At 47.8% G+C, this 13,083-nt stretch overlaps 2 protein-coding genes across 4 annotated transcripts in view; both read left to right on the forward strand.

Moving 5' to 3' along the window:
- Positions 1-3,438, forward strand: part of TSPAN32 (tetraspanin 32) — a 32,733-nt gene extending 29,295 nt beyond the window's left edge. For all 3 annotated transcript variants that reach the window (XM_075754921.1, XM_075754924.1, XM_075754923.1), the window contains one exon: positions 1,499-3,438. In XM_075754921.1, the coding sequence (XP_075611036.1) occupies positions 1,499-1,594 (96 nt within the window). In that variant the 3' untranslated portion in view covers positions 1,595-3,438. The remainder of the gene's footprint in view (positions 1-1,498) is intronic.
- Positions 3,439-12,768: 9,330 nt separating this feature from the next.
- CD81 (CD81 molecule) overlaps positions 12,769-13,083 on the forward strand; it is a 37,346-nt gene continuing 37,031 nt past the window's right edge. The window contains exon 1 of the mRNA XM_075754935.1: positions 12,769-12,944. Coding sequence (XP_075611050.1) covers positions 12,879-12,944 — 66 coding nt within the window. The 5' untranslated portion in view covers positions 12,769-12,878. The remainder of the gene's footprint in view (positions 12,945-13,083) is intronic.

Consider the following 13,083-nt stretch of genomic DNA (forward strand, 5'->3'; position numbering starts at 1 on the left):
GGAGGGGTAGGATCATCTTCAGAGGATGGCTTGTGGAGAAAGGCTCTGTTCTGAATTTGTGAGTCTTATTTGGGAGACAACAAAAGAAAAAATGAAATGCTGCAAGATGAGCGTGTCTTTCAGCTGTGAGGGGGTCAGTGGCTGCATGGGGACGGTCCTTTCAGAGCTGGAGAGCATTGCTAATTAAAACAAGCCTGCTTATATGCCCACCCACTGCTTGTCAGAGGTGTATCACTGTAATTACCTCTACACGAGGGCCCTGCACGTGTGGTAAAGCACACCAGAAAAGAGTACACACCAGGAGAGTAGTTTCTTCACCATGAAGGGAGGGTCTGCTGTGATATCGCCATGCTGCTTCCCAGGTGGGGCAACCTTTCCTGACTGAATGTGTATTTGGAGATTGTTTTACTACTTGTGTCTGCCTTGGCACAACTATGGGTTAGAAGACTCTTCTCCATCTAACTAAAACCCAAAGGAATATACACTTTTGTATTTTATACTGCTAGTAGTAAATTAGGATTGCTATGGAGCTGTAGATGTGAAGTCATGTGTGAATATTTTGTATCACTTTCTAATTTTTGTTGGGTATAGGAGGAATTTCACTACACCTATATTCAGATAAAAGCAGGAGTGTTTTTATTATATGTATCTTTTTTACACAGCTTGATGCTATACCCAGATAAGGCAGCTGTCTTTGAAGCGCGTGCTAGAGGAAATCTCACTGCACGGTTCGCTGTTGTGATGGCAGGATGCAAGGTGCAGCAACGAGGGCTATAGCTGCTCTGATGTCACTGTCCCTTGGCCAACAATACATATGTGTCCCCAGATCAAGCTGCAAGCAAAGACGCTTGCATGTTAAGGCAGACTTTTAGGAAAGAGCAAGTTGTTACAGCCCTTGTTATCCTTCCCACAGCAGCCTTACCTTTGATACATTGCCTGTGCAAATCCTGATGTGTGTTATGCCAGGCAGAATATCACAATACAGAGGAAGGATACTGTCCACAACTGTGCATGTGCATGGGGTGGGGTTTGGGTTTTGTTAGGGTTTTTTGTTTTGTTGGGTTTTTTGCTCCAAACGATACATGAGGTTTGTGGATTTTGGTGTTTGGGTTTTTTTTTTCTCCCTATGTTATCTTTACAAAAGGCTATTATCATGTGAAAGATAGGTTTGTTTGCATAGAGGAATGTTTTGTGGCAGGAATTTGAAATCTGAATTTCCTAGTTTCATCTCATTTCTTGGTATTTTTAGGATGGGGTTTGAGCCATATTGTGCTAATTCCAATCAGATGTTTTAGCCATGTGTTGAGTATTTTTTTCCTCCCATGTGGAATTTTACTGGAAAACAGCTCTCTTAAGAAAAATGTGACATTCCAATACATAAATTCAGAAGTACCAAGCGGACTAAGAGGCAACATTTATGATCACTTATTTGCACAGATGGAGCATCGTAACCAGTTCAGCATGTAATTGTGTGCCCATCTCATTTATTTCCTTTCAGGTTTATGGGATGATCCTGACTTCATTCCTTTGGTTCTCCATCCACTTCAGCAGCAACCTGGACCGGAAAGGCAAATACATCCTGCGAGAGAGGTAGAAACCCGCCGCCTGGGCATCCCTACCAGGTAGAGCCAGCTCTTGGCACAGGAAGATGTCTGAAGTCGCTCACCAAATCCCCCGGGAAGGCGTTGCATCGGGTCAGGCAGCGGGACGTGTGTCACACTTGTCCCCTTCCTGCACTACTAGCTGTTACGCATTTCCAAGCCGATCAGAGTGGACAATGCTCTGCAGAAGAGCAGTCCCACACCTTTGCCGAAAACAGACAAGGACTGAGATACACACCTGGACTTGGAGATGCAGATCGCCTCGCCTGGGGACCTACGGGCTCTAGCTCCGAAAGCAAGACACAAAGAGCCCCTTAGGACACAAATGGAGAGAAAAGCCCAGCAAAAATCACAGCGTTAAACCAGACTTCTCTTGCACTATCATCCGAGCAGTTCCCTGTGACCCGCAAAGATGCAATGTTTCTAGGAAGATTGCTTTGGATCACAGCCCAGGACCGATCTTGTGCTATCAGCAAATACATGGACACAAAGTGTATCATTGCTGATGGGAAATGTGCTCTCCTAGCCTGGATGCTTGTAATGATTGACTTTGGGCACGTTTCTGATCATGCTCAAGTATGTAGGCATCCAACAATCATTGACTAGTTGCCCCCTGTTTTCAGATATTACCAGATTTCAGAGCTTTTGGTAGAGATCAGGCAAAAAAATCACAAAGTAGTGCATGAGCTTTGAAACAAATGACCAGCATAAGGACATATGCCTCTGGTATTCCTCCTTGCTAATGCAATACGCCATTATTTTTTAATTCTTAGGATTTAGTCAACCTCTTAGAGCTTGATGCCACACTGATTTCACAGGGGCTTGTTCAACTTCCAGCCTTATCTCTGTGTTTATCTAGCTTCATGAACTCACCACGCTGCTGTGCATTACAGAAGGACTTTGACATTACACATACACACAGGACCGAAGCTTAAATCTATAAGAGAATGGGACTGATCTCCAGCCAAGTCAAACAATACAATGTCCAGCCCCACATCCTCTTTACTTCACCTTATCAATAATAAACAGAAATTTAAAAAGCCTCAATCACATGGAGAAATCGGCACTCGAACGATGGCTCCCTGATGTGCTTTGCCCTTGTTGCGAGGGGGCAGAGCCACTTCTGAGCTGAAACCTAGCATTGCACTAGATTTAGCATCTGCTGGAAAACCTGCTGTAAACTATATGGCTGTGTGAAATGTCTGTTGAACCAACAGCAGCCTTCACCCCTCTCCTTCGTTGTGGCTTTTAGCCAAGAAAAACAGTAAGTAGGAATTGCTTATTGAGATTAAACGTGGAAACCTCCATGCTGATGTTCAGGACAGGTCCTGGCCCTCAGGCAGAGGCTGCTACACGTACAAGAACAGCAGTACTGACTACAGCACCTGGTTAGCATTTTAACGTGGCTGCAAATGTCTTGCGCTGGAAAGAATTGTGTTGGGGAGGGGAAAGGGCTATCGCTCCTCATCCTGCTCCCTTGGAACCAACGGGGCTTCACCATTGACTTCACTGGAAGCAGGATCAAGTTCAAACTGCTCCAGAGTATTGCTCAAGCTACCTCTTGGCAGTCACCAACACGTCTCTCTCTTGCAGGGATTTAGTGGTGATACGCACTTGCCAACATATCCACTTTCTAGCAGTGGGGAAAGATTCACTTATGTGTGTGTGTGTGTGTGTATATGTACACACTACTGAGTATCTCGCTTTCTGGAGAGAGACAATCTCCCTTGTGAGCTCCAGCTGCTATTGTCCAGGCCACTGCTATTGTTATTCCTCAGGCCAGCTGGCAGCTCATGTGACTCATGGTTGCTTCAATAAAGACGAATTTCTTGCAAAAGGCTGTCATTCCTTCTCTTTTTCTGCCGTGCATGAGGCTGCCTGCATTGCTCAGGGGGTTGCATCGTGGAGAGCCTTCAGTAATTCTTTCAGCGCTGGGAAGAGATATTCCCCAGGCAGCTGGTGCTCGCCTGTCCCAGCAGCGTGCCTTAGCACCCAAGAGGGAGAGGATAGTGTTGGTTCTTTGGAGGAAACAGAGCTTCTCATCAGCCTCATCCTACTCTCAACCAGCTGCTGGGGCAGCACGCAGGTACCTCGCAAGGAGTAATGCAAGCAGGAGCAGGAAAAAGTCTTAAGGACTTGTTTAAGCAATAAAGACTAGAATATTTATATGAAAGAAATCTCTATGGTTTCACTTGCTAAACACTACATAGTCAGGTCTTGCCCACTGCTCTGTGTTGGCTGGACAGCTGATGATGTTCTGCCATATCAAAAAAACCATTGGAGATTGTGCAAATCAGTGGAGTCTGTGTTATTGGTGTGGGTTTCCTGCTTAATCCTCAGCAACTAGTAGAAAAGATCTCTTTTAAACCTTCACCACCAGAACTGCTAAAGCTTTAGTTGCTCCTTCTTCCCAGGTCAATTTTAAATGTAAAGGGATGATTATGAACAGGAGTAGCATATATATAATAAAGAAACTTGAAAGTCTATCATATCCCCCTCCTCCAGCTCTCATTTCCCTTGAATCACTTGTGATCACTGAAACTTCATCAGAAGGAGTGAGGCATCTGTCCAGCATTGGCCATATAGGTGCACGTATGTAGCTGCTGTTTTCACACCTCTGTAATGATTTCTGATGCTTGAGGCAGGGATGAGAACATGACTTTCACCAAACCATCTCACAAGGTGATAATGCACCTGGAGAGTCATCATTTCTTCTTCCCCATAAGTAGCAGACTGGAAGTGTGCAATTTCTTGTCCTAGGGAGCTGGAAGTTCTCTTTCTTCCTCTGATAGCCAGCCGTGGGGTTTAGGGGGGGTTTTTTTGGTACAAAATACTCCAACAAACTATAATTTAAAAAAAGCAAACCTTGCTCCGTATGTACACGCTGGCCATCTCATGATCTTTGTTCCCATTTCACCCACTGCTGGAGTTCCCCTGCAAGGAGCAGCACCTTTAATGAGCGGGTGGCAGAGCAGTGCCTGGCTGGACACGCTCTTCCACCAGAGCTCGTGCTGTGTGTAGCAGCAGGGCTCCTGCTGCCCTGCGATGGCATCTCCCTCTCATTTTCAGGAGCAGGAAAGCAGATATCTTCTACTCCTCAGTTTTTGGAAATCTGTGGCAGAAAAGCGCAGCATTACCATTTTGTTTGCAGTTGTAGAAACAGCAGCACCCAGGGATGGCTGGGTGGAAGCTGCGAGGCAGGCAGGTGTCAAGCTGTGCCAACAAAAAAATCCCTGTCCTGCAGTCAATATGCTTGCACTTACCAGTCCCTAACTTGCTGTTCTCTATGGGTAAATTACAGCTCTTATGCAACCAGAGCAAAACCCTAGGAACCTATTTGTAAGCGCTGCTGAGATTTACCCAGTGTTGAGAAGAGCAAGAGAGAGATTTTGTCAGGATAAGAGCATGGAGCTGAGCAGCAGGGATGCAAAGCCAGCAGCCAGGCTCAGAAACACCTGCAGAGCCTTCCTGGGGCTTGCACAAGTAGAAGCTGACTGTTACAAGCATGTCAACACTCAAACTCTGGTAGGAAAGAAATCCCTATTCACGTAGGCATAGGCAAGAGCAAAAATGAACTGTTAAAGAGAGACCAAAAGTGCAAAGTTAGATATTTAATTGTGAATTGGCTCCAATTAGTTATCAATTAAGCTCCAGCAATTATCAATTAGTTCTGCTAAGGTCACCTAGGCAATCACAGTTTGGCCTCTCTACGGGTATGCATTAGCTTGTGCACATGTATTACCCTTTTCCTTTTATTTTAGACAAACCCCCAGCTCTATCTGAGGACATGGGGAGGGGGAGTAACCTAAGGCCAGGTGATCACCTACGGGGCTGGGGAACATCAGCCCCTGGCAGCAGCAAGAAACCTTTGTGCTCCTCTCCATCCTTCATTGCCCACACACTGCTCAGGTCCTGCACTTCCAGCGTGAACATTAATTTTCCCTGAGGCTTTATGTGGGGCTCACTGCGTGCCTGTGGGTGGCCTGACCACAGCTTGCTTACAAGCCAGGGGAGCTTTCCCAGTGCCTGCTCTGAGAGTGCCAGATGCTGCTTTTTCAACGTACTTGCGCAGAACTGCAGGTGAACAGGGCATAGCTTTGCACAGCAGCTGAGGATGCTCAGGGCTTCTGCAAATTGGGTTTTTCAGTACCTGGAAAAAAACCTGAGGAGCTCAGAGCACTTGTGAAAAGCACAGGTTAAGCAGTTGACTGGCTCTCTAGAGGGATTCGGTGGTGCGCAGAGTGGGAATCTTTCAGCCTCGTGGTGTGCTGGCTTGGCTCCAAACTGTTTTGCTATTTCCTGCCCTATTGACTGAGTTCCCACTGCCATCAAAATATAACTTCCTCCTTCAATAGCCCCTTTGCTGTGCAGCTCTGATTCATGCCTGCAGCATGCTCCTAAAGGAGATACTGCTGAGCAAGTTCTTCTGAAGTCTTATAAGTTGGCAAATTTGGGTGGACCTTTGCGGTGCTGGGGTGGTAAGGAAGCCATTTTCTGCCAGGGTGAAGCTGTGTTTCTGAGCTGCAGACATAGGAAATACTTTTTAAAGAAATAGTTAATAGCCTTTTTTTTTTTTTAACCAGATGCTGAAGCAACGTGTTTGCAAAAGCAGCTGGCTATATAATTCTCTAGAAATGCAGCCAGATGTGGTAGATGCTCCATGCAGGAGATCTCTGCCAGCACAGCCGAAGGCAGGTAAGGTCAGAAGCTGCTTTGAATACACGGTCGGATCGCACACGGCCTGCAACTTTCACGTGAAGTGTCTTTGCAGTTCTCTCTTTTAGTAAAATGCTATATTGGGGTGAAAAGGGATTTTTTTTTTTCTTAAGTGTGTATCTCCTCTTCTGGAAGGCTGAGCAACCGGCAGCAAGCATCAACCCTGTCTGCTGGGAGACGTAGCACCAGGTGGGATGGTAGGGGTGGCTGTGAGAGCATGGAGGGAGAGCCCTAGAGCAGCCTCAGAGACTGTTTTGCAACAACGCAGGCAGTGCATGTTTTGACACTGTCCTGGTTTCAGCTGAGAGGGTTAATTTTCTTCATAGTAGCTAGTGTGGGGCTATGTTTGGATTTGTGCTGGAAGCAGTGTTGAAAAGATAGAGATGTTTTTGTTATATGGACCTATTGCTGAGCAGTGCTTCCACAGAGCCAAGGCCTTTGCTGCTTCTCACACTGCCCTGCCAGCGGGATGGCTGGGGGTGCACAAGGAGCTGGGAGGGGACACAAGCAGGACAGCTGACCCCAACTAACCAAGGGGATATTCCATACCGTATGATGTCATGCCCTGTTTATAAGGAGCTTGGGGAAGGGGGCAGCGGCATTTGGAGTGATGGCATTTGTCTTCCCAAGTCACCGTTATGTGTGACAGAGCCCTGCTTTCCTGGAGATGGCTGAACACCTGCCTGCCCATGGGAAGTGGTGAACGAATTCTTTGTTTTGCTTTGCTTGCGCGCACAGCTTTTGCTTTACCTATTAAACCGTCTTTATCTCAGCCCATGAGTTTTCTCACTCTTACTCTTCTGATTCTCCCCCCCATCCCGAGGGGGAGGAGTGAGCGAGCCGCTGCGTGGTGCTCAGCTGCTGGCTGGGGCTGAACCATGACAGTCCTTTTTGGTGCCCAACGTGGGGCTCAAAGGCTTTGAGATGATGACAGGTTTGATTGGAATGTGCTAGATAGATAGAATTTATAGCTGTTATTATCTATTTAGTATTAGCTGTTTAGCTATTAATTGACAGGCTCCTGTGCTTGCCATGGGGCTTGCTTGCCTTACTGTATAGTAGAATCTAGTGCTCGTTAGTGGCTGCTTTTGGCTTTTGCTGCTCACTGTAGTGCTGTACTGCTTATCATCTCACTCTGCTGTGCCCAGGAACATTCTGATAACAGCAACGGCGATGCGCCTGGGTTGGCAGATGGCCAGGGCGTCGCTGCTGTTTCTGTGCTGCTGTCCTGGACAGGCTGGAAGTCCTGTGTGTGCTCGAGTCGAAGGGACTGTGACCTGTGGGTGAGTCCATGAGATAAAGGGCAGTCCCTCGCTTGTGAGGAATCGGCACATCTTGGGAGAATACTTTCAGCTGAGCCTGGAGATGCCCACCCACACCTAATACCCTCCCGTCTACCAGATGCTATTCCCTAGGACTCCAGCAAGTGAAAAGGAAAGGTCAGTCCCAGCAGTTTTGCCAGGAAGATGCCTATCCCTGCGTCAGTCTCCCTGGAGTCGCTGGCAGCCGGCTGGCTGGGTTGTTTGCTCTCCCAAGGCAAAATGCTCCCTCTCCCCCCTCGGCATCACTAAGTGCTATTGTTTAAACCCCGTGCACACCAGCTTGCTCACGGACGTGCTTGCTTTCTTTTTAGCCCCGTTACATCAGCAATAAGCTATTCCAGTCTTTATTCACCTACTAATGAATTATACATTGATTATACAATAGAAGCTCTCTGCATCGATGGGCTGGGCTCTTGCTCTCCCCCACAGCATCTCGCAAAGCACGGCTAAGCCCAGCTGTGGCTTGGCCCTCTCTGATGCCCTGAGAAAAATGAACGTTCGCTTTCTGGGCTTGCAAGCAGCAGAGCCTGAGCTGAGAAGAGGGAGCAGCTGGGCTGGATGGGGAAACCCGCACAGGTTTGCTGATGCTGTCCTTCCCTGCCCCCCCCCCCCCTTTATATAACCTGACCCATCACCATAGATACGTTGACATAAATATTTAAAGATGGCAGAGAGACAGACCGCACAGACAGGAACCATTTGTTGAATTTATTAGAAACAGAAACTTCAGGCGCAGCTACAGGTCTCTGCTTGGTGCGTCGTCCCCCCCCGTCCCCGCCAAAAGGCTGTGCGGTAAACACGACCCCCAGGCTATCGTGGTGCTTCGGCTGAATTTGCAGAGCTGGGCACGGGGATTTTTGGAGGGGCAGGCACCAGGTGCTCCTGCTGGGGCACTGAAAAGATATTCTGGAGATATCCTCTTAGAAATGTGGATAAGATTCTTAATGTTTCTGCTCAAAATGAAGGCATTGGCTGGCTACCCAGGGGTGCAGGCGGGCCTCTCCTGAGGCAATGGAGCTCAATCTTCCCACTGCCGTAGGCCAGTCCGTGCCCCGCAGGTTGCCCTTGCTCAGGCCCCTGCCTTGAAAAACAGTATTGCGTGGTGTTGGCTGCCTAGCAAGTTATTCTTATGTGCTTTGGGACTATTAGCCTCCCATAGCATGAATTTCTGAGCTTCTTTTCATGCATCTCCAAAATGTCCTATTTAAAGATTTTTGGTGATGCTGCTGTTGTGTTTTTGTTTTGGTTGGGTTTGGTTGGGTTTTTTACCACTACAGGTAAATTGGAAATCCAGGCTATTTCTGTCATGTTTTCCACAGAAGATAAGATGCAGTGGTTAAAAGCTAGCTGGAACCTCACCCACAAAAAGGCATGCATTTTATTCCCGTGGTTTGTCCATGATTTTTGCACTGACTGTGAGGAGGGCAGGGGAATTGCCACATGAGCCCAAGCCACGCAGCCAGAATACCACATCAGCAGCCATCCTGCGGTCCCCAGCGGACAAGGGACTCCCATCTGCTCTCCCAAATCTCCTGGAGACCCGGGGTGTTTGGTGTTTAGAGCCTGCCTTGATGCTAATCGTTTCACACCCTGGTCACCGGCTCTCCAGGCCTACGTAGGAGGTGGGGAGGAAGTGGGTCTGTCCTCTCCCCTCATCCCCCTCCATCATTTTTTATAAAACACAAGGTTTTTTTAAGGTGGAGCTGCTGGAAGCCTGGCAGGCATCTCCTTGGGAGAAGCAGGCTTGAAGTCCTGGGGATTGGGCTTGTAGAGTCCTGCTGGTAAGGGACTGCCTGCTAAACCCAGGGCTGGGAGGCAGCTGGAGCCACATCTGCTCTAAGGAACCCTGGTGAGTCATACCCATAGATGTCAGCTATGCTAAAACCCACAAGCATGACACTGACTTCTATAAACAGGTTCACAAAAGATAACAAAAAACCCAACAACCAACCAACGACCCAAGCCCAGCAGACAGAGGAAAAACATTGAAAGTGCCTCCACTCTCTGCTGCTTTACTCTGCCTGCAAACCCAATTGTGAGAGCAAAATCAAATGGCAGCTTGAGGGCAGGGAGATTTTTTTTTTTTAATTTGGGGTTTTGAGGCTTTTTTTTTTAAAAAACTTTTTTGGAGTTTACTTTTTTCTTTCAGTGATGCAAGGCTTGGGAGGTAGGTAGCTTCTTCACAGACCTGCCTGCAGCTGGCTGCTCTGTAAATGACTCTGCATTAGCATGGCGTACCGCTGAGCACTCTAACCAAGCCCATCCTCCTAAAGAAGGAAATCATCAGCCCCATTCATAGCACTTACACTCGATGCCGGCATGTGACACTGATTTGTGCAAATTAGTTTTACTTATTTATACAGCAGCACTTTATAAAGAGCTGATAAAGCTGTTGAGAGTCTTTGAAACACAGTTCTGGTACTCTATGGACTGTACAACAAGTGATACAGCATGATAAATGAATATACAATATCTGAAATCACACGTAATCTTGGGAAATGGTATACGTTATCTTGACACTGTGCCATGGTCATGTTTTTTTTTCCTTCCTGTACATTAAGGTCAAAGTTTTCAAATGCACTCAGCTGAACTGCTTAAACAAAACAAAAAAAAATTGAACAAAGCTTGACATCCTTTTCAACTTCCAAGTTTTGGAGAGGACTTTGTTGGTACGGCCAGATGGGTGAACCCAGTTTAGACCCAGTAGGCTTTAGCCTGTAACTGGGAGCTTCTTGATGTAGATGGTGGGCCTGTGCCCCTGCCCCCCCTGCCAGAGCCACACCTGTACCTGAGCCCTGGGCAGCACCTGCTCCAACACAGCCTCAAAAATAGTCCCAGAAATGGGACTGTGTTAGCTTCAAACCCAATTGTTTGCTAATACAATTTTTGGAGGGTATGAAAAGGTTTATTTCTCAATTTCCGTTCTCCTTCACTTCCCAACATAAGAGGAAAAAAAGGCAGAAAGCAAGAAAAGCAAAGCAACAGTGACCAAAAAAAAAAAAAAAAAAGCCTTCCCAAGCTCCCTGGAAGCAGTTTCAATGCCAACTTTGTGGCAGTGATTGCAGCTGGGATTGCTGGCTCTCCAGTGCACAAAAGTTGATTTGAGAGTCATTTACTTTTGTAGCCGGTAAGGCTGCTGGAGGTCCTCTCAGTCTGCAGCTGGTTCCTTCCTCTCCCTCACACAGACTCTCCAAGTGGCGCCTCCAAGAGTTTTTCTGGAAACAGACACCTAAATGTGCAAGAGGCTCCGTGGGTCATGTAGCCTCCTATCTTCAACCTCTCCATTTCTTTGGGGAGGAGGGGTATTTTTGGTTTAATATTTATAGCTGAAAAGGAGGAAGGTTCAGAAAAAAAGATGTTGTGGGATGCTGTGATGTAGCAACTGAGCAGCTTTGGGATCCTGCCGTTATCCTTTGCATCAATGAGCAGGAGCCACACAGGATTATGGCTATTGCTGTAACCAGATGGGTCACACTGATAATTTGGGATAGCAATTACATGCATAAATAGCCTCATGAACCTCCGGCTTCGTTGGTAAGGCTGGATGAGTGAATGTGGCTTAGAGACAAAGGGTTTATGCATCCATGGCAAGCCCGCAATCAGGGATGTACTCAGCATAAGTAATTGGGGAATGGGGCCAACTTCTATTCATCCCGGGTCCCCACTGCTGCAGAGCACCGTGGTCTGTTACTGAGGGGCAAAGAAGGGTTTGATGAACACAACAGAGCCCAGGAGCAACTCATCCCTGAGAGCAATGGGATGATTTTGGAACAAGTTGATGCATTTTCAGTGTACATGTGTAGGAAATATGTGCTTAGCTAACAGCACATTCCTGCTTACAGGATACATGGCAGGGAAGATTCGAGTGTGAGAATATTTGGCTCAGAAGCTGCTCCCTGAAATGTTTTTGCTAGAGGAAAGTGCCCAGGCAGAAAGAGGGCAGGTTTCCACGTACCACACTGCAGGCAGGCGCCAAGTTCGTATTTAGCACGGGAAGGTCCTGACCTTTGCTGGAGCTGCTAGCTGCTGCCTTTACCAGAAGTCCTCTGATGTTCTGGCTATGTGACTTACTATCCTGCCCCTAGAAGAAGTGAATAAGTTTGCTGGAAGCATAACATAGGGTGAGAGCAATTTATATTTCCAGAGATGAGCAAGTGGGCCAAAGTGACTTTCAGCCAAAAGACTAGGAAATTTCATCATGCTTCTGTTGCACAGCTTTGGGTTTTTTTAAACTAAAATTTAACTAAAATTTCTAAGCCATAATGTGAGGCTTACTTGGACTGTTGACAAGTGTGACCCAAGTCTCTTTGGTGGGCAGCCCTGAAGCCCCCCAGATGCTCATGCGACCCAATATCCGAGGGAAAACCTCCTGAGTGGTTCTACTGAACTTGATGCAATTGCTTGCAGTAATAGAGCTACAAGCTTAGGCAAAAAGTCTATGGAAGATCAGAGCTTAGGATAAAATAGGAGGGGGAAACGAATAAGAAAATGCATCTCTGAATTTCAAACTGTGAGTTTTAATGTAAAAATCCTTTTCTCTTTTTTTGAGGGGGAGGGGGTCCCCTCATGGATGCACCCTAAAACTTCTGTATCTGGAAATACAAATCCTCCTGCACCCTGCACCCATCCACAGCGGTTTCTCCCCATACCCCCAGGCTTCCTGGTGAGGTTTAGGGGACGGGGGTGAGGTTTAAGGGATGGTGGTCAGTTTTAGGAGTTGGTGGTGCTCCAGCCCCCCAACACCTGCCCCTGTGGCTGCCACTTGTGTGTAGGAAAGTCTTTGTTGTGAGCAGCTCCTGGTGGGTGGGAAAAAGAAGAGGAAAAGGGGAAAACAAACAAACCAAAAATAAAGGGGGAAGGGGGAGGAAAAAAGAAAAGAGGAAAAAAAGAAAAAAAAATAGGGGCAAGATAATAGAAAAAGGGAAAAAGGGGAAAAACGGAAAAAAAGGGGGGAAAGGAAAAGGATAAAAGGAAAAGGGGGAAGGAAAAAGGAAAAAAGGGAGGAAGAAAACAAAAAAAAAGGGGGGGGGGAAGCAGACAGCCCCAGGATTGGGGGGGGGGCCGTGTGTGCGGACCCCCAGCCCCGGAGCGGGGCGTGCGGAGGGGCGGGGCGCGCGGAGGGGCGGGGCGCGCGGAGGGGGGAGCGGGGCGGGGTATCTCCGTCCCTGCCACCGCCCCAGGCCGGCCGCAGAGATTGAGGGGAGCCGCCGCCGCTGCCGCCCACCTCGCCCGCGCCGCCATGGGGGTGGAAGGCTGCACCAAGTGCATCAAATACCTCCTCTTCGTCTTCAACTTCATCTTCTGGGTGAGCTCCGGGGCACCGGGGAGGGAGGGGAGCTGAGCCACCCCAGCGCTTTCAGTTAACGGGGCTTCAATATGGCTCGTCTGCTTGCGCCTGGTTTTAACCTCTTTCCCGTCGTCGTCACCCCCCCCCCCCAGCATTA

The sequence above is a fragment of the Balearica regulorum genome, chromosome 5 (genome assembly GCF_011004875.1).
Source record: "Balearica regulorum gibbericeps isolate bBalReg1 chromosome 5, bBalReg1.pri, whole genome shotgun sequence".
NCBI classification, from domain to species: Eukaryota; Metazoa; Chordata; class Aves; order Gruiformes; family Gruidae; genus Balearica; species Balearica regulorum.